Source organism: Solanum tuberosum, unplaced genomic scaffold (genome assembly GCF_000226075.1).
Source record: "Solanum tuberosum cultivar DM 1-3 516 R44 unplaced genomic scaffold, SolTub_3.0 scf00127, whole genome shotgun sequence".
Taxonomy (NCBI): Eukaryota; Viridiplantae; Streptophyta; class Magnoliopsida; order Solanales; family Solanaceae; genus Solanum; species Solanum tuberosum.
The window spans coordinates 1299397-1324913 of NW_006239058.1; the positions used below are offsets into that span (position 1 = coordinate 1299397).

General features: G+C 32.3%; 4 protein-coding genes across 7 annotated transcripts; 2 read left to right on the plus strand and 2 right to left on the minus strand.

Moving 5' to 3' along the window:
• The first annotated feature begins 2710 nt into the window (after positions 1–2710).
• Positions 2711–8426, plus strand: LOC102603185 (uncharacterized). Of its 4 annotated transcripts, none has more exons than XM_006351465.2 (6): positions 2711–2911; positions 3030–3189; positions 5982–6321; positions 6763–6935; positions 7866–7989; positions 8095–8426. In XM_006351465.2, exons 1-5 carry the CDS (start codon positions 2869–2871, stop codon positions 7975–7977), a joined length of 828 nt encoding a protein of 275 aa, XP_006351527.1. In that variant the 5' UTR covers positions 2711–2868; the 3' UTR covers positions 7978–7989; positions 8095–8426. The 4 variants fall into 4 exon arrangements, with proteins under 4 accessions (XP_006351527.1, XP_015166006.1, XP_006351526.1 ...); XM_015310520.1 differs by having other exon boundaries at positions 8106–8426; XM_006351464.2 differs by having other exon boundaries at positions 7866–8426.
• An 823-nt stretch (positions 8427–9249) lies between these two features.
• Positions 9250–14263, plus strand: LOC102603964 (mitogen-activated protein kinase kinase 3). The gene is made up of 10 exons (XM_006351467.2): positions 9250–9477; positions 9615–9722; positions 9801–10046; positions 10729–10947; positions 11035–11172; positions 11287–11454; positions 11625–11738; positions 13004–13111; positions 13285–13376; positions 13778–14263. Exons 2-10 carry the CDS (start codon positions 9621–9623, stop codon positions 14136–14138), a joined length of 1548 nt encoding a protein of 515 aa, XP_006351529.1. The 5' UTR covers positions 9250–9477; positions 9615–9620; the 3' UTR covers positions 14139–14263.
• Positions 14264–14553: 290 nt separating this feature from the next.
• LOC102604528 (uncharacterized) lies at positions 14554–16273 on the minus strand. The gene is made up of 6 exons (XM_006351469.2): positions 16099–16273; positions 15937–16007; positions 15677–15725; positions 15441–15547; positions 15130–15206; positions 14554–14988 (listed from the first exon to the last, which is right to left on the minus strand). The coding sequence occupies exons 1-6, from the start codon at positions 16145–16147 to the stop codon at positions 14757–14759; spliced, it is 585 nt and encodes a 194-aa protein (XP_006351531.1). The 5' UTR covers positions 16148–16273; the 3' UTR covers positions 14554–14756.
• Positions 16274–17443: 1170 nt separating this feature from the next.
• On the minus strand, positions 17444–21049 carry LOC102604861 (abietadienol/abietadienal oxidase). Its single transcript, XM_006351470.2, has 9 exons — positions 20795–21049; positions 20377–20701; positions 20046–20195; positions 19384–19617; positions 18921–19019; positions 18729–18807; positions 18090–18211; positions 17846–17973; positions 17444–17712 (listed from the first exon to the last, which is right to left on the minus strand). Exons 1-9 carry the CDS (start codon positions 21010–21012, stop codon positions 17625–17627), a joined length of 1443 nt encoding a protein of 480 aa, XP_006351532.1. The 5' UTR covers positions 21013–21049; the 3' UTR covers positions 17444–17624.
• Between the last annotated feature and the right edge of the window lie 4468 nt (positions 21050–25517).

The window sequence follows — 25517 nt, forward strand, 5'->3', positions numbered from 1 at the left end:
AAGACATCTAAAATCACTAGGCTATAACATCTTTTTTTGTCAATGGTGTCCAAAATATGTTATTTAATCACTTTGTGTATTATTTTACTTATATATAGGGTATTATTTTCTGACGAAGGATGTCCAAATGGAATAGCTACGCCCCTGCTCGGGAGATGCTAAGGGAGAGGGAGCGTACCTACTTCCATCAATACTTACGAATTGTTATTAAGCATACTATTAACATAAAATGAAAATCTTTATTATTTAGTCATTATAAATTTAATATTAATGGCTATTTCTTAGGTAATTCCAGTTTATAGGGTATTAGAAGAATTATATGTAATAATAGATCGAGGTGATTGGATAATAAACTTTATGAAGGATATTTCAACTAGTACTAATACTCTGACATGATTATTTGCTCTTATTTAGGGACTATAATAATTTGATGCCTTTAAAAATCTCCACGAACTCAATTAAGGTAGCTAAGTTTATCAATTATAATAATGAATTTTAGAGCTTTTATAATTCGTGAAGATAAATCATTGATGCAATAATTAGGAGATCTAAAACTTTCACATACCTATAAAAAAACAGAATAAAGTGGCTGACCTCTTAGACAAGAAAGGGGTTGAAGCAATTATTTGATTACATAAGAATTTTGTTATTTTCTTTCGTGTTTACAAATAAGACAGTATGGATAAATATTAAAAAATTATTTTTTAAAATAAAATTTTGATTCATAGTAGTAATTTGATAGCAACCAAACTACTCCCTTTTTTTGTTATGTTGCTACTTAAACTTTTTTGCAAATATTATCCAGTTAACCAAAAAATAAAAAATATCTTTTTAAATGAAAAATTAAAAAAAAAAATACTTTAACTGATCAGATACAAAAAAATAATAATGGACAAATTATACAAATGTTAGCGCATAGGCTTTATTTATCATCCTTTTAATCTAATTTATAACAATTACCTAAAATGACCATTTAATCATTTTTTTTCCCCACGCTACCTTTTCTTCTTCTTCTGCGTCGTCATCCTCCTCCTCCTCCTTTTGCGTCTTCCTCCTCCTCCTTCTTTTGCGTCTTTTCTTCCTTCTTCTTCTTGTCTTTTTTAAAATTTCAACATATGACAAACGCGGATCATTTTGAGGAAATTATTTATCAAAAGATTAGAAACATTAAGAAAATTTCATATCTAAAATTTGAGACTGTTTAGAGGTGATTTTGAGTTGATCGAGATTGAAAAGTCAGTTGTATATTTTATGTACAATTAAGTTATATTCAGTTTTTTGAGTGTATCATAATGTATAATTAGTGTATACCTCATGTATTTGTAGGCTATATTATATAGTCAATGTATACTTTCTATGACTTTTAACTATTTTTTCTGTAAATAAAACTATAATTATATTTGTTATAAACTAATTACTTTATTGTGTATATTTGTAACTATCACAAAAATAACTTAACACCAATCATATTGAGTACTTAAAAAGAAAATTAAAAAGGGAAAATTACGCGACTAAACAAACATATGCTAATTAATTATTTAAATTAGTTGTAGTTTGAAGAAATTATTTTTCGTCACTAACATAGAACAATATTTACGTGGGCCATGTCTAGAATTTGTATAATTCGGTTCCTAATTGTATAATTCAGTTCCTAATTGTATAAATCAAAAATTTGGATATGCTTACCCTAACTATTTGTATACGTTTCATTTATCTTGTTTGTGTTGATACATTTGATTTGTATAAGTTCTGGAAAAAACCCTAAATTCCTAAATACAAAATTTGTATATACTTACTTTATTTGTATATTGACTAACGAAATATATAAATGGAAATATTCATAGCAAACAAAAATATAGTTATAGAGAGTAATTAGACAAACTGTTGTTAAAAGAACTTTTTAAGGACCTGTTTGGCCATAGGTTTCCAAGTAAAATTTGGGGGGAAAGTTGGCAAATAGTGTTTGTCCATACAATTTGTCATTATTTGACAAATATTTTTGGCAAATACCCAAATTTTCAAATACTAGAAAAAAATAGTATTTAGGCCAAATCTCATTACTTGGGAGCTTTTAAAAATTCAAATTCTACACTAAATTTTTTACTTTTTACAAAAGCACTCTCTATAGTAGTTGTTTGTGCTGTATTACACAATTTTTTACGTGAACACCAAAGCAGTGATGAAATATGAAAGTGATGATATGGTTGTTGATGAAAATTGTGAACAATCAACTCATGGTGACAAAGTTATGTGTTTCGTCTACTTCTTGATGTATAGAATGATGCTTGTTGCACTCACCCCGAATTACCACATTGCTCCAGTGTCATGGACACTACTTGTTATTTGCTACAACAAAGATCCAATTGACTTTTTGCAGAAGTCGTAAATCTTTTTACGTTGACGTTTTTATCTTGCTATGTGATACAAACTTGTGATTAGTTTTGATAATTTTTAAAACTTATGGGTATAAATCATATTTCTTAAAAAAGTGAAATATGTTTCCCAAATATCATGACCAAACACATAGTGAAATTTCACCCAAATAATATTTGCCAAAAATATTTAAAATTTTATGATCAAACACTAGCTAAGTTTAATCTCTTGCGTAATTTCCTCATTAAAAAAAGGACTTCACTGATCACTCTATCTGTTAAATTGTTTTTTTTTTTACTTGAAATTAAAGCAGTACAAGAGAGGGAGAGAAATAAAAATAAAAATAAAAAGAATTTTTAGAAAAGCTGTCTTAAACCTCAGTCCCCAAAATGAAAAACATGAGTAATTTTGGATTCTTAAACCCTCCATCGCCAACGCTTACACTTCAAATATAGCACCAAATATTATTATACAGCAATTTTGTGTTGATTTGAGATGCAGATTGTTCGGCGGCTCTCCATTACTGTATCCAAACAAGGTTTGTTACAAGTAATTTTTTGTTAATCTGTGTATAGAAGAAGTAGTAGTATTGTGTGATCTTCAATATCTGAGAAAATGTTAATTCAAATGCATGCTGAATCTGATGTGCGTGACAGTAGTTGGAGATGCTTCAAATTCAGTTCGTGGATCGAAGAGTCAGTGCCGGTGGAGGTCGTTTGCGGCCACCGTTCCGTCTGATTCAGCGGCAGATAGAAGGAAACCGAAAAAAGTATTAATGGAAGAAAGGATAGCAATGGTGGAAGGTTTTGTTAACAAGTAGTATATCGTTTTCCCTCTTTTTTAGGTTGACTTCTGCTTCTATTTTGTGTTTAATTGATGCAATAATTGTTGAATCCTATTCAAGTGTAGGGGGAGTGTAAAATATATTGTATGCCGCCTTTCTGTTAATTTTCTGCAAAATGTTGTTTCTAATCCTTGAACCTGTGACCTGCATCAACCAAATGAGCAACTCTATTGTGGCACTGATTTGACTGTACAAATTCAAAATTAGGCCACAAGCTGACTAAAGAGTGAAAGTTAACATAATAGGAACAATTTGGTTACACTTAATTAGGAAATACTTCTATTTTGAAGCCATAGAGAGTTTTTTTTTATATAAGTAATCAGAGATTTTATAAATGCTTGCACTGAGCCAGACATAATGACAGATTATGCAGATCCCCTGTTGTATATTAATATGCATCTACATCATAACCAAGTTGCATAAAAAAGCTAGCAAAAAAAAAAGACATCTTTGTTAAGGGTATGTATGTTGCTCTTATGACCTTAAAAGATTCTGCCATTTCTTTCAAGCCAAACATGAATGGCTTGAGGAATGCTATTCCAAGTCTTTTGTGATTTCTTGGACGTCCCCTCTCTGTTCCAGCATTGTATTAGCTCAATAATGTATTTGGCATGATTTAGAACATGTCAAAGATTGCCACAAACTTGCTCCACAGTTCGCTGGTAACTCTGCATTAAAAAAAGGTGGCCAACATCTTTGGAGAAGCCTATTTGCAGTGCAATGTCGATACCTTTCCAATGGCATGAATTTTGAGGATTCATATACTGATCCCAACAAATTTGTTATTGAGGCATAATAATTGTTGTTGTTAATCAGCATGGATAGTGGAGAGGACTGTTTCAGTTTTATGACCTGATACCAAGTAATAGAAATGCATTACAAGTTAGACTTTGGACCCATTAGTTTCCAGAGTAGTTTTTCATATTATTTGTCAAGTATTTGATATGTTATGAAGTTTGGTGCTATATATTTATTTAAGACGCATGACAGGGATTTTGCTGGTGATTTCTATTTTCAAATGCAACCCTTGACGAGTTTTGAAAGACTGATGCAAAGGGCTACTGCTAACCTAATAGGCATAAAGAATTTTCTGAATTTCATTTACAAGTTCGTACGAGTGTGAAGGAGGATTAACAAAGTTCCGTATATGCGAATTTGTGGAGGCAATATAAAATTGGATATATCTGCCTTAGTTTTATCATTATTAGGGAAGCCAAGTCATGCTGTTCAACTTTATCTCTTACACATGAAGTTTAATCCGTTTTGTTCAATTTGGTGATTGATGGTTGACTAATTTTAGAGGAAAAAGGCAAGGTTCCATTAGTGTTTTTGAATATAGTGGATAATATTTTACTTCATGGATAATTTCCCTTCCCGTCCCCCTCACAAGTGAATATTTTTTGTTACTTATCATGTATCCAAATATGGCAGTGGGATAGTCAATGTGTGTTTTCTTGGAAATCATTGTTCTCAATTGTATCTTTCCCCTTGATACTTCATAAAAAGAATTTCCCTGACGTCTTTCGAGTTCTACTTCTAAATTTGGCTGCAAAAACCTATTATATGACCCTTTTGTATACTATATCAATGACTTGGTAGAGTTTCAATGGTTGTATGATGCTCTTTTCTCTTGATTGGTCCACACTAATGATATCCCTTCTCACTTTCCATTTGGTCAGAAGCTCGGAGCTCATAACCTAGATATTTCATGTTCTTGGAACTACCTTCTCCTAAAAACTACAGCCAGCTTATCAAGTGTCCTTAGCTTTCTGAAGGCATGCACTATTATTAGATATTTGTGTGACTTGATTATGGTGCTGCTCTACCTATCCATAGAAAGGGCTCATTTGAATTTGCTTAACCGAAGTAGGGACCTCTGTTTTACTTTTGAAACTTGAGCTAGCTGTAACAATCATCCATATTATGTATCTTCAGCTTGCTTCATGACCTTTGAGTACATTCTGTGTAAGTGGACCTATGAACTTTTGTCATCCTGACGGAGTTGATGATAAGCAAAAAAAAAATAGCATTCTTGAATTGGTTATTTGGTTGATATTTGAAAGCTACAATATAGGAGTATGGCCAAGTGAATTGGTAATCCTAGGGGCAGAATTTTAGAAGTTAAAAATGATTTTTTTTTGTGCAAACTGAGTTTTTATTTTTGGAGGTGTGCCAGTAATCAACAAGAATATGTTACTCTTATTTTCATGGAAAATGAGACATACATAGGTTTATTAATCACCTTGGAGTGTCCTTTGATTAAATTTTCTTCTATTTACTCATACTTGGGAGAAAATCTCTAGTGGTAGTGCAGAAAGATGAAGAAATACTGGATATAGTATTTTCTTTGTCAATGTTACTGAATAATGGCCCTTTCTAATTTAACAATCATAATAGAGCCTCTGGATGGCCTTTAGGAGTTCCCCAAAGGTATTGTTGTCTCTGGATTGCGGGATCCTCTGTATTTTAAGTCATCAAACCTGTGTCTTAACTGAGTTGGAATTTATTTGTGAGTAGTCCTGGCTGTCAATAAGGATGTTACCCAGGAGCTTTTATGTCAATCAGACTACTAGTTAGGTCTATATCTGTTCCTTTACACCACCTTTACATGACATCACTAAGCTAGACGGCTCCAGCCAAAGCAAAGAGTGAATGTTTATAGCTAATATGTAAGCATTGAAACAGGTCCTTAATTTGGTTTGCAGGATTTACAGTGGAGTTCTGAATTTTAAGATCAGTTAATCATCTTTTATCCATTTTGCAGATATAGAGCCATGAATGGTGGAAAATTTCCATCTGCTTATGCGGCAATGAAAGAAGTTGGTGGCGGGTATTACACTGTCAAGAAGATTGTCCAAGAAATGCAATACAATGCTAAAATGCCAGTAGATAAAGACTCTGTGGTTAAAGAAGTTTCCGCTAGAAAAGCTGCAATTAGGAAGGATAAGAGCAAGGTCGAGGTAAAGCTGCAATTAAGCAGTGCAACATGTCTCGAACATGAATGTGAGGATACTAGTAGCAACCGTGAGGCAGAGGCAAAGCTACAAACTCCAATTGCAGCAAAGCAGATTTCGTTGCATGAGATGTCAAGAATTTCTGGAAGTGTAAGTATGCTATAGACCTGTTTCCTGCAAGATTCTGGATTTTAATCAAATAGAATTCATCAATTTCTTCTGATTAGAAAAAATTCCATCAAGGTTATCTGCTGTGATTCTTGTGAACTGGACTGAAATTAGAGGAAAACTAGAAAATCACTAAATGCTCTTTAAGTTTGTCTGAGATATTGAAGGTTGATCACAATTTTGACCAACAATTCTTGACTTTGAATTAATAGTAATCCTAAGATGTTCAATGATGTAATTGTTATCCACCACTATGCTGATTTTTGGAATAGGGTTTTGAATCCTCTTCTGAGGACTCCATAGAATCAGGCCTTTAAAGAGAAAAAAGACATGGCAAGCTATCTTACTATCTATTTCCTTTCTGAGTCCCCAATTTTTCACTTGTATGTTGCATGTGGTAAAATAATTAAGTTTCTAATGCAGGATAATAAAGTTGCTGCTGCACAAGTTCTTGGAGCGGAGGTAAAATCTTTTTCACATTCCGAGGGACCTGAGAATAACATAAAACAGGACTCCCCTATGGAAGATTTCAAATTTGATGGCCGAAAGCAGATGGATGAGCAAATACATTCACCTGAACCCAAAAAGCCTACAAGGTAACCTGGTCATTTAAGTTGATATTTTTTGAAAGATGCATGTCGTGTCTCAGGCTCACCGCTCACTACAACCATCAACCCCCCCAAAATTAAAAAGTCATTTATGTTGATTTTTTTGAAAGATGCATGTCATGTCTCAGGCTCACTACAACCATCAATCCCCCCGCTATCTTTCCGTTTGAAGTATCATTTGAATGTGTTACAGTATTACATAAGTTGCCAGGTGCAGAACCAGACTAGCAAATAATGAAAAAGTTGATTATTTCAAGCAACAAATTTGGGCAAATAATGATTTACGTGGTGGGTTGTCTTTGCAGTCCCATTTAATCAACTTAGTACAGAAGCAATGGATGTTGTAAACACACAAGTGAAACACGATGTTTTGAGGGATACCATTACGATCTAGTTAAAATTTGATAGATAAGGATCTTGTAAAAACTTTTTTCGAAGAATTGGCCAGACCGGTCAATGATGCCCATGTTTGTAGTTCGAAAGGAAGAGGATCCCTGGAAATTTATTCGAGCTTAATCCTTCTGAGAATTTTTATTCCAATCAACAGCCTCTTACCAGGTGATACTAAAGAGGGCCAGAGCTACATAAATCAGTTAGTAAAAGAACAGAAAATGCTTTTACTGTGTCACTTAAGTTATATAGGAATTCCTCCTAACCCAAGAGTTAAGAATAATAAAACAAATGATATTTGTCGAGAAGTGCAAAATTGTATCTGTTCAATGCAGTTACACTTGGAATTGCTCTGAGGTTAGGGCATCTTAAAGCAACTCATATTACGTTTTTACTTGTGCCTGCATTTGACAGATCAACAGACAATCAGAGGTCTCCAATCCTGCTTTAGTTTATTGGTTTTCATTTAAAATCTTTTATGCATGAGTCTTGTTTGCGCCTTATCTGACATGAACTAGCTTCATATAGGAAATTATCGAATGAGCGCAAGGCTGATACACAAGCTGAAAGCAAACCATCCATGTGGAAAAATATGAAATCTTTTGCAGATGGAATCCTCAACATGTGGTGGAAACAGTAAATTAGCCCCCAGGTGGTCTCTAGTTTATGAATTTTTCCATTCAGATATGGTACTGTTTTTATCATCTCCTACTGTAGCCAAGAGTCCTGTATTGATGGCTTCCTCCAAATTCCAAAGTGGTTCTGCAGAGTTATCCGAAAACAAGGAGATGGACTGCATTTACGTCAACATGAGAGATCTTGTTAGTATAATGTTGTGCAGGCACGTCTGTGCAATGAATAAATGATCAATAGTGAGAGAACCTGATGATGAGGGGTTGTTGTTTTGAAGCAGTTCTTTTCTCTTTACAAGATAGGAGCCTCTTGGTAGGAGAGAATTGTTGTATTAGATGAGCTGCATTGGATATAAAATGGTTTATATAGGAGATGGTGTAATTCTATCCTCACTGGAGATGCATGTTCATGTAAATATCTCTTAAACAATCTAACCATTTTTATTTGTTCTTCTTATTCCTTGTATGCACACTTTTTTTTTGGGAAGCTGGAGTTGTGCAAAATCACCTAAAGATGGCAAGATGAGCATACAGGGCTGTTCGTAACTCCGTAAATAATGAGCTCATCACTCTACCCAAAGATGGCAAGTTAGATGAAAGAAATGCTAATGCAACATCCAAGCAAACTAAATATAGTCATCCTGTAAATGAGTTGTTGCAATTTTTCCCAGTTTTTTTGCAAGAAAATTTCTCTAAGAATTGCAAGAAAGAAAAGTGAAAACAAATGTTTTTTCAATGGTGCTATAGTGTCTTAGAAGAAATGTTTTTTTCCAATGGTACTCCAATAAATTTCTTATGACAAAACCAATAAAAATAGATGAAGAGTAGCGACTTTTTTGAACTAGACAAATGTATGGGGACAACATTGCAAAAGGAAGTCGCACACTTGATCCTCACTTAAAAATATTTGCATTTTTGAAAAAAATAATGATTTTAGCATCTCTCTTATGTTAACTTTTTGTTTTCCATTCGGTATTTGGTAATTCATATTAGAATTTGATTATTTCAAATTTATCGACGCACTCCTTACCAAACATCCTATTCACATACTTCATAGTATATCTTTTGTATAAAAATAAAAATACCTCAAAATAACATATAACTAAAAATAAATTTATAAAGGATTGAAAAACTAACTTATCCATAAATATACATATATTGTACACCATTATTATATTTATATGTATACTTCATATCTGATGATTATTTTTTTAGTGGGCAGCTATTTATATTAAACTTTTTAATAAAATATATATATATTAAGAGCCAATTTTATTTATATTCTCATTTTGTATTCCAAATCCAACGTCTACCGATCCATCATCTTTATCGTTGTACTTTTGATCATCTAAGCAGGTGATTGCTTGCGTTCTATATTTGTTGTTGTAATTTCTGCTTCTTTTGTTGTACCATTGAAGAAGCTAAAGAGCAGATCGTCTTCATCAAGTGGAACTGGTTCGTCCATGAATGCCGTAAAATTGAATTGATTTTGTTCTAATAAGTAATCTGTAAGTGTTAAGGCACTTTTGATTTTCTGTTCGTATTTCTTCATATTACTTCAATTCTACAAATTCAGTTCACATGATGTGTAATTGATGTCCAACTAATTTGGAATTGAGCCTTATTAGTTGTTGAAATTTTTTAGTGTGTGATGGCTGGACTGGAGGAATTGAAGAAGAAACTTGTGCCTTTGTTTGATGCTGACAAGGGTTTTTCACCTACCTCTACATCCGATCCTTTTGATTCATACTCTGTAAGTTTTTCTTTTTTGTTGTGAACTGAATTTTATATGAGGGATGGCCGGAGGGATGATATTGGGGTTTTTGTGAAGCTATCGGATGCCGGAACTGTGAATTTGTTGAGTCAATCATATGGAGTATACAATATCAATGAGCTGGGATTACAAAAGTGGCCTGTTGATGACACGGATCATGGTGAAAAGACATATAGATGTGCTTCCCATGAGATGAGGGTCTTTGGTGCCATAGGTGCCGGTGCCAGTAGTGTTGTTCAGAGAGCAATTCATATTCCAACTCATAGGATTATTGCTTTGAAGAAGATAAATATTTTTGAGAAGGTTTGTGAATTCCATATTAATGTTTGTTTAACTCTATCTATCTTTAATTTCTTATTCCTTTATAAGCCCTGTAATTTTAATGTGTTCCTTCCTCTGATTTTTGCTTCCTTTATCCAATCCCTAATATGTCTACAAGGTAGTACCCCTAGTGAGTAGACAAAAACAAACAAAACTAGACTCTTGGCTTAGCTGCAAGCCTGCAATGATGTTTGGACTGTACGGAACAAGGAGTACTCTTCTTCTCACCTTCTCTCTTAGGAGTTATTGTTTCTACTAAACATAGAGGAAGACGACTGAACATTTCATACACTAAATTGTGGACAAGACAACATTAAAAGATAGATGGAAGTTTGGGGGATGACCATAATTCTGCACCAATATTACAAACATGGGTACTATTAGTGCTCCATGTAAAAAAAAAGGATGACTTTGAGTCTTAGCCCAAAGATAAGGGACTATTTTGGGCTTTTTATCTATTTCGGTGTAGCAAACTATAACATATGCATCCATGAAGCACAAAGGGTGTAGTATCAATAGATCATCTTATGTTAAAAAGAATTTTTGTGCGTGTTGATAACTGAATGTGACGTGACCGTGTAATAATTTAAGAAGGGATTGGCCACAAGAAAATAGGAAAATGTCCAATTTTCTGATCACTGAAATATTTCCTCTTGCATTTTAGGAGAAAAGGCAGCAACTACTTACTGAAATAAGGACATTGTGTGAGGCACCATGTTACCAAGGTCTTGTCGAGTTCTATGGAGCTTTTTATACTCCTGATTCTGGGCAGATAAGCATAGCTCTAGAGTACATGGATGGGGGTTCTCTTGCGGATATCATAAAAATTAGGAAGAGCATTCCAGAACCTATCCTTTCCTCAATGGTTCAAAAGCTCTTGCATGTAAGGACTCTTGTTCAACATCTTTCTTTAGTGGTTATCTTAGTATTGTCCTTTATTTTTATTTATAGATGCTTGCTGTTCTTTAAGGGTCTCAGTTATTTACACGGAGTTCGACATTTAGTCCACAGAGACATAAAGCCAGCAAATTTACTTGTCAATCTCAAGGGGGAGCCCAAAATAACTGATTTTGGAATTAGTGCTGGTTTAGAAAGCTCAATTGCTATGGTTAGTTAACGAAGGTTATATTGAATACCACTTTTCTTTATGCAGGAAATGGATAATGAATCTTCTAGTGTATCTTGTTTCAGATTCATTCTTCTAATTTATTTTGTTTTCCAGTGTGCTACTTTTGTTGGAACAGTAACTTACATGTCGCCGGAACGAATACGGAATGAGAATTACTCTTATCCAGCTGACATTTGGAGCCTTGGGCTTGCACTGTTTGAGTGTGGTACAGGTGAATTTCCATATACAGCTAATGAAGGACCTGTCAATCTCATGTTGCAGGTCAATCTTCTACTGCTTCCTTTCTTGCCTTTCTGTTCTTGATTATTTTAACAGGATATGTAACGTAACGCCCCTCCACTCACTCAGGATATGTAATATGCAAGTTTGAGTTCAAACTCCCGTAAAGATCTCATCATCACATCCTTGTTTTTCCAATATTATGATGGCAGATCCTAGATGATCCGTCTCCTTCACTGTCAAGACACGACTATTCACCAGAATTCTGCTCATTCGTTGATGCTTGCCTCAAAAAAAATCCTGATGACAGGCCGACAGCAGATCAGGTTAGTACACATTTTCTTTTACAAGGAAATAAATCACAAGAAAGGGTGGATGTTCTTCACATTCTAAATAGGCAATGGAGCAGTTGAAGAAGTATTAGTCACATGTACCTCTAGTAATGATTTGTTGATCACTTGTACACTTAGATGCCGATCTTGAACAGCAAAAAAAGAAATATCAGCCCTCTTTCCCACTCTATATGATATAAGTTTGACTGCATTTCTGAGAATTGTATGGTAAAGTATATTAGTAAGAGCATGAAAGATACAAAGTAAAAGTCAATATGTCTGTATGATGAGGGAATCAGCACACCATTGCTTACAGTTGAATAGGTTAGATGTACTTTTCTTGAGCCGAGGGATGTAACCTGGAATAATTTTCAGCCGAGTGGTTTATTTGATGATCAATAGGTAGTGCATATTTCAGTCCCCGTCTTTTAGCACCTACCGAGGCACTGTGATTCTGCTGGAAACAGAACCAGACAGTCAATTTTACTCAAATCACTTGGAATAATTTTCAAGTTTAGTTATTAATATGTCTCACCATTTTCCAGTCAAGTGCATACTATTGATTATTAGATAGTTAGGGGTCGTTTGGTTGGGAACTAGTTATCCCAGGATTAACTATCCTTTATCCTGGGATAACCTATCCCACCATGTATATGGGATAACTTATCCCATCACTATGCTATAAATGGTGGGATAAGTTATCCCAAACATGTCAACCAAACAAGACATCTAAATTTTATTCCAAGACTATTTTTTTATCCCAAGACTATTTATGCTTATCCCTCACGAGCCCTTACAATATTATAAATTGTTAAAAACTTGAACTGGGAAATGACCTTTTCTCTATAATACACTGGTTGTTTCTTGTAGACAAATATGATTTCGTCTTATTAAATGAAGACCGGTGCTTCTTGATGGATTGGTTGTCTAAAATTTGTAGGGGTGCCTAACCGCCAGGCACAAGGGGTTTAATATTATTTATATAGTTTCCATTGTTGGAGCTGGAGGGATATTGTGTGTGCATATATATTTATTGAAACACGGAGCTACCTATTTCATATTGCTTATCATTGTTAGAACTTGAATTGAATTTTATTTAACCTGTATGAAATGGGTGGGTTCAGTTACTTCAATGATCATAGAGTTTTCTGCATAAACTTATACCTTCAGGACCTTTACAACATATAATCATATGTTATGATATACAAGGTAGACTGGTTTAAGAATGGTTGGTGGCTTAGTGTGCTCTTTGATTGCAGCTACTGTCACATCCATTCATTATCAAGTATAGTGATTCTGCATTAGACTTGGGTACTTTTGTCAGAGACATTTTTGATCCAACACAGAGGATGAAGGATTTGGCAGATGTGAGTTTTCCTACTTCATATTTGCCTTTTCAGTAACTCTGATTTCTTTCATTTAGTGAAAATCTAAGAATCAAGCTGTCTCAATTTTGTTTACTCGCTATCAATTAAAATTACAATAGGTCAAAATTTTAGAGTAGGTAATACTAAATTCACGTTTGTTGTTTGTTGTTCAGATGCTGACGATACATTATTATTTACTATTTGATGGATCCAATGAATTTTGGCAGCATACCAAGACATTATATAATGAATGCTCCACTTTCAGGTATATGACATTTGCTATGTTAAATCTACACTTGTTTGTTGCAAGGAGAGTTGATTTTTAGCATATGTCTGTCTTTAGTTGTCTGTGTGTATTAACGCACGTAACAAGCATGCATATAAACACACAGGGATATTATGGGATCTGAGGAATTTAAGGCTCTTATATTTAGCAGCTTGGTCTTACTTGGGAATATTGTGGGATCTGAGGATCTTGAGGCCCTTTTGTGCATGCCTTGCATTGCATTTTCATGAAACTGTTGTGGGTGTACCAACATGATGACCAGAGTATCTGTATATACACTGAGATATTGTGGAATATAAGAACTCTTGTGCACTCATTTATTATTAAATTTAAAGCTCTTTATCTTCTTGACTTACATATATGTTCATTTGACTTCTAAGTTTTGGCGGGAAAGAATCCATCGGTCCCAACAATATTTTTTCAACCTTGTCCAACATACGGAACACATTAGCTGGAGAATGGCCTCCAGAAAAGCTTGTCCATGTTGTAGAGAAACTTCAATGTCGAGCTAATGGTCAGGACGGAGTAGCAATTCGTGTCTCTGGATCTTTTATAGTTGGAAATCAATTCCTCATTTGTGGAGATGGTATGCAAGTTGAGGGTCTGCCAAACTTGAAAGATCTCTCTATTGATATACCCAGCAAACGGATGGGAACCTTTCATGAGCAGTTTATTGTAGAGAAAGCAAACATTATCGGTCGTTATTTCATAACTAAGCATGAACTTTTCATTACTCAATAGAACTCTTCATGTTATCATGAATGTAATTGTAGTTGTGTGTGCCTGTAAATGGAAAAAGTTGAGAATGACCTAAAAGTTAATTCCCTGTGTGCAATCAATGCTATTAGAAGATGGTTTTTCAATTATTTTTTAACCCTTATAATTGACTCGAGATGTACAGATTGTTTACCTATTGTGAACACTAAAATTCGTGAACTACATTTAAGCCATGCTTCTCACGGTTTTCTTATTATTGATGCAATTTTCAGTCCACTCAGCTTTACAATTTAAGTTTTGATCCAATGGTGAATTTACCATTCACTTAACGAACAAATCGCTACATAGTAGCACCGACAATCCATGTATATACACAGCACGCAGATGAAGATTCAGGCTCCTCCCTCACATTCAGGGGGGGTGCAGAAATGCTTCGGTGTCAAATGTCAATTTTGAAGTCAATCATCGGTAACCAATGTTAAAGCAAACAAGTCGGAAGCACTGATCAAAATGTGCACAGTAAAACAACTAATGATGTTCGTTGATTCAAACACTTGCATTCTGGGCACACTATGCCCACAACTGATGATTCTTGATTCTAACACTAAACTAAACATCATAAACTGATAAATCCTTGCAAAATCAGTCATCATCATCATCAGAACTGTCATATACTGAAAGCAAGCTTTTTACTGGATTATCTATCTTTCTATCACCAGCTTCACTTGACCTGACCGGCAAAGTTTCTATCTCCTCATTATCAGCACCAGACTTGCCACTTGGCATAGCCCGTGTACTTGGAAGTACAGGGGAATTAGAAACTTTTGGCTTCTTGGATTTGACTTCTACAACTCGTTTTAGTAAATCTTGCTGCCTGTTGCCAAGAAATCAATCTCATAACGTTGGATTAATTCAAAAGATTGTTTGGGCAGACAACCCCAATAAAAAAGGAACAAAAAAAAGGGTAAAACCACAAAGCAATAATCTGCCTTGGAGTAAAAGAGATAACTGAAACCTGATCCCACTCTTGGGTTTGGGCTCAACACGAAGTGGCAGAGGAAGTAATGCAGGTGACGAGTTAGCAACAGCTTTGTTTCAAATTGTTAAGGAAACCACAATCTATCACATGATTACCATAGATACCAATGCCCTTTTTTTCGAAGTCACAGCCTAGTATTGTGCTGGTAAAAGAAATTCCATGCGATAAATCATCAATATGAACCTTCTCAACGGTTCTATATGTAAATGAAATTCACGACAAAGCCAAGAAGCAAACGATACACATGCAAGACGAGATATGATCCAAGAAAACAAATAAAAGGATATCTTAAATGCTTGGAATGCACGTTTTTCAGTACGACGCAGAAGACGTTCTGCATCCTCCTCAGCTTCCATCTGTTCCTTAAGATAGAGCAAGTCATCACTGTCCAGGGCTGCATTTTGCAAAACTTACACAATGCTCAATAAACTACAACTCCCTTTATCATATATATGAATAATGGCACACCAAAACCAGGAAGAAAATTAAAGGAAAATGCATCCAAAAGAGCAAAACTCAATACCGCCTCTTCCATGAAGGTAACCTCCACGTTCCCCAGTAACATCTTGCATCTGAACATATTAATCACCCAGTAGGAAATCCCAAGATCCCTGCCAGGGCAGGTTATCAGAACACTCAATGCAGTGGAAATTCATCCATATCCAAATATCTTAGCAGAAACATATCAATTGTCCATTCAAATAAATAAATAGAACTGGAGGTAAATCCGAAGCTTTGAAAACAAATTCATGAGATAACAATGGTGAAGCGTGATTCGCTAACCTTGGAAACCATGCGGTGGAAAGCGATTTCTTCGTCATCAATTTTATCCTTACCTTTACCCCATTTCTTATCTGCAATTCGTTTGAATGAAACTCGAAATCAACGAATACAAAAATGTAATCATCAGTAAAAAAAATGCATTAGAGTTATGGGGAAAAGTACCTTTAGGATCGGTGAGATTTGTATATTCTCGAACTTCTCTTCCGGCCATGGCTGCAATTTCTCGGAGTACCAATCGGAGATGGTTAGGGCTTTATTTCTTGCAATCGGGTCTATTCTTCTGCCCCCTTTGCTTGGCTATTCTGACCCGACTGTAAGTTTTGTTTTGATAATCCAAATCTACGGTTTGTTTTAACAACACACGTGACAAAGTGATCTTATTATATAGTACTTCTCTGCTTCAATTTGTGTGACATTTTTCATTTTTCGAGAGTCAAATAGTTTAAGTTTGATCGAAAATTTGCGCATGAAATGTTCAATTTTTTTGAAATAAAATTTATATATTTGTAAACTACGTAAAAAGTACTATAAGTCACAATAATTGAAAAATCAAAATGTTTAAAAAATCTATGAAAATTTTACGGTCAAAGATAGACTTGTTTGAATCTTGAAATTTGAAAAGTGCCACATAAAATGGGATGGAGGGAGTAGTACTCTTTTTTTTAAAAAAAATATGCATATTTTAAGTGTTCATTATATAGATAAGTTAATCGTTGAAATAATAGATGTCGAGAAGAATAAAAGTTCTTGAACACGAATAAATTTTAAAATATATATTAATTTTACATCTTGCTAAAGTTGTCTGATAATACAAGGCAAGTCATCGAAGAGCTCTTGACTATCTTGAACATTTTTGGTATTGAAAGAACAAATTTTGCTCTTTGAATCTTGAAGTACCAAAGAATCAAGAAACTTCACGACCTCCATATTTGTAATAATGATAATGGTATTATTGAAAATTACTTAAATATGAATAATTTTTTTTTGATATTCTATGTGCATGAATCAATATGTTTATTTCTATAAAAAAGAATAATATATGTATAACTTTTGTCATATTTTATCATTTCATGAACCACTTGAAAATTAGCAAAACTTTTAGATAAAGAATTCGACTGGATCAAAATATAATGATTATTAAATATCCACCCAAATCCAGGCAAAGAAGGTGAATTATATTTTCATTATATTTCATAAATTGATTATGTCACCCCCACACAAATTGCGAGTTCCAATACCTTTTTACTATTTTAGAGATTGGAAATTTAATTTAACTTGGTACACAAACAAAATTAATGCTCAAAATGGCAACAAACTTCATACATTTATTGTTAGCATTAATTTTAATTGTACAATTAACTCTAAGTTTGGTCATGTCACATGATGCTGTTGGAGGCTTGTTTCCTCTTCACTTTCACTATAAATATTGTTCACATGGAATCACTTAAAAGAGTATACAAGAAAAATGTACAATCTTAATAATCAATTCTTACAAAGAAATCATCACACTACTGATAATTAATTTTAACAAATAGATTATTATCAGTACAACATTTTATATCACAACATGAAAATATAAAAAAAAAACAAATAGCTAGAGTATAATAGTACATGATTTAATTGCAAATTGGAATTCAGAAACATTAATAAAAGAAATAATACATATTAATTATTGTGTGGGGCAGTGCTTAACTTCTGGTTAATTGTATCTGAAAGCCATTGACCAAACGAGCAGATGGAAAAAAAGACATACGATCTTCCTTGACTTGTTTCCACCTACAAATTTAGTAAGCATTCACTTTGTTAGCAAAGACTAATCGAGATGTCTGAGCCAATTTACGCATATTTTAACTATTTCATCATATATCAATTATTTTTTATCGACACATATATTAGATAAAGCGCATACCTATAAGTAGTGACGAAGTAATGAAGAAATAGTGCAATTTGAAGACGAGCCAATTCAGCGCCAGGACAAAAGCGTCCACCTCCTCCAAATGGGGCAAAAAATGGGCTACCTCTCCAATTTCTTTTTTCCTATTTTTTCAATTGTGATTTAATTAAAGGAAAATAATTTCATCAGTACATTTATTTATATAATTACAATCATAACCATAAAAAAAATTGTTGAAAATATTGGTTAAATGGTTAACCTGATTTTCAGGATTCATCCATCTCCAAGGGTTGAAAATTCTAGGTTCATCATAGATGTTTTCATTTAGATGAACTGCTGAGAGAAATGGAACAACAAAGCATCCTTTTGGGATAACATAATCTACATCCATAGAAACACAAAGTGAGTAACAATAACAAAATAATCAGTGTAATTTCATAAGTGAGGTTTGAAGAGGGTGATGAATAATGCAGTCTAATTAGTCTTACCTTATGAAGATGAATGGTGTTTAAGTAACTAGGAAAATGTAAATGTGAGACTTTTTTTAAGAGAAATTACACATTTGGCCCCTCGGCTAAAAAATACTGTATACATATACTATATACTAATTCTATATATAGTATATATTTGCCCGCTATTTATTTTATTTGATATGTATTCAAGTTAAATTTGATTTTTCTTGAATCAAGCACGTAGAATATTTTCATTTGTCGATGAACATAATACTCACCTTTGCGCATCTAAAATTACTTGCATAAAACATTTCTCATCTAAAAGCTTAATCATTGAGACGTTTTTCATTTATTTGATGCAATACTTCCACTCACACTAGTAATAATTTTTAATAATAATAGATGTGGAATTTTTATGGATTGAGCAAAGAAAAAACTAGGCATACCTCCATATACGACATCGTTTGTGGCTTCTCTCATCAACCATATTGCAATGCCTCCTAGCCTAAGAGTTTCATCTATTACCTGTCAATATATACAAGTTTTATCACAAGACCAAAGAGGTAAAATTAGAATTTTAAGTTTATGAATTTTGCTAGTGACAAAAGATGAGAAAGAAGAAGGAATTAAGTACTTACACATTGAGTAAAAGGCATGGCTTTGTAATCTTGCCAAGAGAGCATCTCCTCATTATCAAAGTTGCTACCCTTCTCATTTCTAAAGCTCTCTTGCTCATCCTATCCTTAGGGACACAAGATAAAAATTAAAAGCAATTGACTTACTTCTCTTTCTTTGTTTTCAAAGTTTTTGCGTTCAAGTTCTATGCACTGACAATTTATATACCTAATAAGGTATAACCTGAAAAATATACTATAACTTGGTAACGCCACTTAAATTCCACATTGTCCACGTATATAACTTAAATTCTTCTTAGAGTGATATTCATTATTACATTCAAACATGCAACATATAATGATACTTGTCATGCTTTTTATGGTAGATATTTGTTGAATGTCAACAAGACCAGATGTAGACATGTTTGAAGGGAGGCAAATCAACGTGTCGATTTTCTAGTAAATGAAGGACACATGAATCATGTACCTGTAGTTGCTTCATGGCCTTGGGACATTGAGTCAAGAAGTAAACAGCAAATGCCATGGTTTTAGCTGTAGTCTCATTGCCAGCAAACAAGAGGTTTATAATGAAATCAGCAACAGCTTCATCTGGTAAGCTTTCTTCCTCCAGCAATCTATAAATCACACCATTCCCATTGGATGCTTCCTTTCTATGTCTCTCAATTATCTTGTTTATCTTGATTATAATATTCTCTCTTCCCTATTCATTATCAATTAATAATAAGACATGACATACACTTCATGATTAATTCTATGATGGCTTTTCAACTATATATTATATCTTAAAAGGAAACATTCAATTCCCACATAATAATTCATGATTAACAACAATCTTTTCTTTTTTTAAAAAAAAAATGGGGTAGGTGAATAGAACTATCATCACCATTCACCTGGTTTAGCTAGCCAACCAACTAAGCTACTTTCTATAGATTAACAACAATCTAAACATGTTTACCAAAGAGAAAAATATATATGCAAATTTGAAAAATATTTTTTTTTAAGTGACTTCCATTTGAAAGTGAGAGGAGTCATTTTTCCCTTTCTGGAGAATGTTTTTCATGAAAAAAATAATTTGGGAACCGAAAATCGACTTGTGTTCTAGAAAATGAATTTCATAAATTATTTTACCTTCATAGCAGTATGGTAAGCAAAACCAGGCATATTGATTGGAACAGAGAGGCATCCATCCACAAAATCTGAGAATAACTGAGCCATCTCATTCACCTCTGATTCACTTGACACTCCCAGCAATTGATTAACCATCAGATTAATTGCCAACTGAAAATTAATTCAATGTTTTGTCATTTCCATTAAACAAGAAGTTTTACATAACCCTGAGGTTCGTGACCCTTAACCAGAGTTCTCGAATTTAAGTTTTTGAATGAAGAAAATTGCTAAGAAAGTATTACACAACATGAATCTAAATTAGTCGAGACCAAAGGGGTTGTAATTAACATACCTTTCTACAAACATCTTGGAGAAGAATAACCTCATTATCTTGAAAATTATTCAATGTTTCTTGAATAACTCTTTGTATATCATTCAAGAAATGAAACTTAAGTTTATCTAATCTCATCATATTAGATGCAATAGAGTGAAGTTTCCTCTGTTGTTCTCCTTGTGCTGTGATCACTCCATTTTTTCCAACTAAATCTCTGAAAGATTTTGGATAACTTGATTGAAATAACTTCCCTTCATTTTGCATTACAAATTTGTTAAAAACAGGGTCCACTGATACCACAGCCCATTTTCCATGTAAACTACATGAAAATATCTTCCCATACCTATTAAGAAGTTTATATTAAAAAAAAAAAAAACAGAGGATTTGGTATAATTAGATTCAAGTAAAAAGAGTTTTTTTTTTTTGGGGGACTTACTTTTGAACTTGTTGTTCAACAAAACAAGGAGGATGAGAACTGGCAACAGCATTATACCAATTAAAGCTGTCACCAATAATTGGCCAGCCTCTTCTTCCAGGAGGGAATTTTTTTGTACTTCCAATTTGGAATTTTGATTTCTTGTAGTATTTGATGATGAAAATGAGAGAAAACAGAGTGATGATGATTAACACACAATATTCTGAATAAATTTCCATTACAGATGGAATTATAAGACTGTGAAGAGAATGAACCATCTGCTAATGATAAGGAGAAGAGTTGAATGAAAAGTTGACATTCATAATTATTAGCCTAAGCAAGTCTAATCTGAAAATTCCTTTTTTTTTAGGTCCCACTTGATTTTTCGGGTACTTGTATTGGAGCTTAACTAATTCTAAATTTGAGTCCGAAGGTCTTATTTTGAGGGTCAAATATTCTTAAATAAAGATGACTTCATATCAAATTCTCGAATCTGAGACTTCAAGTTAAAGATGATAAAATAACCCCTATTCAGGATCGGAGCTAGTAGTCCATTTGCGAGTTCAATCAATTTCAATAGATTTTGCTCAAACAATATATTTGTGTTAATAAATTTAAAATCTAAAACAATATATTTGTGTTAATAAATTTATTATATATATGCAAATATTAAATTTAAAACACAACTTAAAATTATCATTATAAAATTCAAACTTCATTAAATTGAAATCCTAATTCCATCACTACCTCAAATGTTGGCAAGTGTGGAGCTACATTGGCTGCTACATGTTCTACACAACTCTATAATTTTGACTTAAATCATATATTTGTATTAAAAGCTCATTTAATACATACAAATAACTTTTACTAAATATAATAATAAAAATAATTATAATTCGAAATTCATAAACTAAAACTCTTGGTTTTTCCGGTAGAAAATTCATTACTTGAATACAACTGTAAATATTAGAGTATTAATTTAAATGAAATAATTAATGGAGAATTAAAGGCAGAAACAAACAAAAGAGGGTGGTGTAAAGGGCAAATAAGCGTTCGTTGACCCAAGATCTGTAATACCCACGTCTGAGGTATTATTTGTAGCTTAAGTAATGGGAATATATTTCACATTTGTAACCAAAATAAATAAATAAAGAATCACATAACATTATTTGTTGAGAACCAAAGATCTCAGGTTCAAAACTTAATCGAGACAAAAAAAATATTAGGGAATTTTTTTCATTTGTTTTAGTTTTGATGGATAGAGTTACCTAAAATTTGTTATTGGTGAAAGATGACAGATATTTCGTGAAATTATTCAAGATGCAAGAAAGCTGGCTTGAACACCACGATTATAAAAATAAAATAAAAAATCACATAATATTATTGTTTGGAGAATGACAAAACGAAAGTTTTTTTGTTTTTTTTCTGTCAACTCATCATAGTTAGTTCTGTTAATAAAGAAAGAATTTTTCACATTCTTTTGTTGTTAGATATGATACTATTCGTTCAGTTATAATGATCTTAGTTTCAGATTTTTATTCTCTTTTTTAAACTTTAGATAATAATCAGCCTAGATCTCTTCTCAATTGGTATTTGTATTATTATTTTTTTGTCCTTGCAATTCTTAAGTCACATTTTAATAATTGGGACTCAAATTAGCTGTGATTTATCATAGTTTAATCTGAATATTTTTTTTCCAATTCTTATAGCCTGCAGATCTCATAATTGTCGCTTTATATCATTATTTTTTGTATTGGAAATGCTAATATATATTGGTTTATTAATAACAGAAATTAATTATTTCACTCTCATATCAAATAGATTTTTTTTTTTCCTTTTAGAGGAGGAGTACGAGGACACGGACAACGGGGCAATCTGATGGTCATTTACACTTTTGTCTCTACTGTTCTGCTCTTTAATATATATTCATATTCATATTAATAAAAAAATGTGAAGTATAAATTTATATTTTGTATCATTAAAAAATCAAAAATAATTTCAATTTAAACAAATACAGCTTCAATTTTCATATTATTTATTCACTTTAAAAATAAAAACTAATTTTTCAAATTTTACAATGAAGCATGATCAAACGCATGGGCGGATTTACGTTGAAGGAAGGGGGTTCATCCGAACCCCCTTCGTCGAAAAATTACACTATATATATAAGATTAAATTTTGAATATATGTGTATATATATACTATTGAACCCCCTGAACATACACCAAAGGCGTAGCTCAGTGGCGTTGGGGGTTCAGGAATTTGCTCTACTGCACGCGAGGTCGCGTGTTCGAATCCATGCAGAGGCATTTTGTTTTATCAACTTATTTCAGGCGTTTTATTTTTTAAAATAATAATAATGCAATCAGAAAACGATGTTTAGTTACCAAAAAATTAAAACGCTGATTGGGAATTTAGGATTTATTAGTTTAATCCCTAATTAAAAAGTCAAATATTAAAAAATCCGTTTCTTCTTGATTCGACCGTTTAATCCGACCCGTTTATATCCGATTCGACCCGTTTATTTGTGGATATTATTTATGTGATTAATTTTTTTTGAACCCCCTTGATGAAAATCCTCCCTCCGCCACTGATCAAACGTGCGCTATATTTTATTGTAGCCATATCTCTTTTAGCAAGAGTTGACTAGGGTTAGGGTTTGTAAGAATCTTTTTCGATGAATTGATGAGATGAAATGATCTAATATTTTATTTATCTTTACTGAGAATTAAAATATGAATTTTCACTCATATTATTACATTCTTTTAATAAGAGAAAATGAAAATTTTCAAGTTATATCAACGCCTTCTCACTTGGTAGCTGTCATCCACAATATAGTGTTTTGAGAGTCTTGTTTAAGGATAGATAGTGAGACACAAGTGTTTCAAATGAAATTTATATAAATTTCTTTGTATTCCATGTAAATTTTGTGAGATTATCTTTTTAATATTTTATACTTCTTTATATAATAAAATACTCATATATGTGTATAAATATAAATTAATTGACCAAATCAGAATAAGTTATTATTTTAAAATATATATATATTCTCTCTTTTATTATTTAATTTATCGTCTTCCGAGATTTACTTTTTCGATCTAATGGAAGATCAGGTGAGAAAGCTTCTAATTGGAGAAAAGATAGATGGATAATATATGCTCCATTTTGAGTTTTCTAATATGATTCCTTTAATTTTGTTCGTCCAATCTTAAGAAATACTCCTTGGTTCCTTTTAATTTATTTGTCTGATTTTAATTTGATATAAAATTATTTTAAAAATAAATAAATTAACCTTGATGTTTTAAGCTAAAAATATATAGTATATATCAAACTATTTTTTAATATTATGTTCTTAAATTATAAAATTGCTCAGAAAAAAAGAAATATTTTTTTCAGAAAATAAGATAAATAAATTGAAACGGAGGGATATATGATTTTGACTTTGTTTCTTTCGATTCCCAATTTTGGATATTGTATTGTCCTCCAAGTTTTGTAAGCTTTGGTTGTTTTTAAAGGCTCGAGGTTTGGACTAGTCAATACTGTTGGCTTTCCCATTAAATATTAATGCTTCATCACAAGTTCTTCCATTGTTAGGAACAATCCCGACAAATGTTAATTGGAAAAAGGCATTTTCTTGAATAGTTTCGTTACTCCTTCCGTTCATTTTACTTGTCACGGTTTAATTTGTGATATTCATTAAGAAAATAATTATTGATATACATAGTTTACTTATTTATTTCTATTAAATGATTTTTAGTATCAGATCTTGACAAAAATGGAAAATAAATATTTAATGCTTAGAATAAAATATATAACAAAAATTGTCTTTTTTTTATATGTCAAAAGTGATAAGTAAAATTGAATATTTATTTTAAGAATAAGTGACAAGTAAAAGTGAACCAAGAAAGTATGCTTTCTCGAAAACTTAGTGATATAAAACTGACTATTTTTATTTGTTAATGGTATAATCATAAATAAGTACTTGAATTGCGGAACTATACTCCTCTATTTCATATTAAATGAATTTGTGAAGTAATACACACATATTAAGAAAAATATTCAACGACATAATTTAAAGTAGTGTAATTTATCTTTTAGAAAATATAAAACTTTATTAAAGAAAAGGGCAAATATAAAAAATAAAATAAAATATTTATCTAGAATTTTGAACAATTTACTTATTATGAGCAACAACAAAAATTCTCAAAAAATCACTTAATATGAAATAGAGGAAGTACTTATTTTAAAATATTTTTATTATAAATTAAAATGAAATGGATGGAATACTTTATAAAATTATATGAATTTAAAAGTAGTATATGAAATTAGAGGAGGCACTATAATAGTCAAAGTAGGGACAGAATAGCAGCACAACTACCCTAGATTTCTGGCACTTATGTACAACTTCTAATTTTGTTACTGGTTTTAACTAGTCAATCCTTTTGTGTTAATAATTTATGTGACTTCTAGATAGTTCAAAAATTACATGTCAAATTTTTAAAAATACAATTCTTTCATTCGACCATATATATTTGAAACTTCAGACGCTAGCAATTAGCAAATCAAATTTCTAACACGTATATACATATTTGCATAAGTAATATGTCGATTTTCAAATAATTATTTTAACTTTAAACACAATTTTTTGCACTTCAATCTAAAATAGCTAAACTTAAAAGAAAGAAAGAAGGTAAGATTATGTTATATTAAGAAAATATTTATCATTTATAGCAATAATATTTTT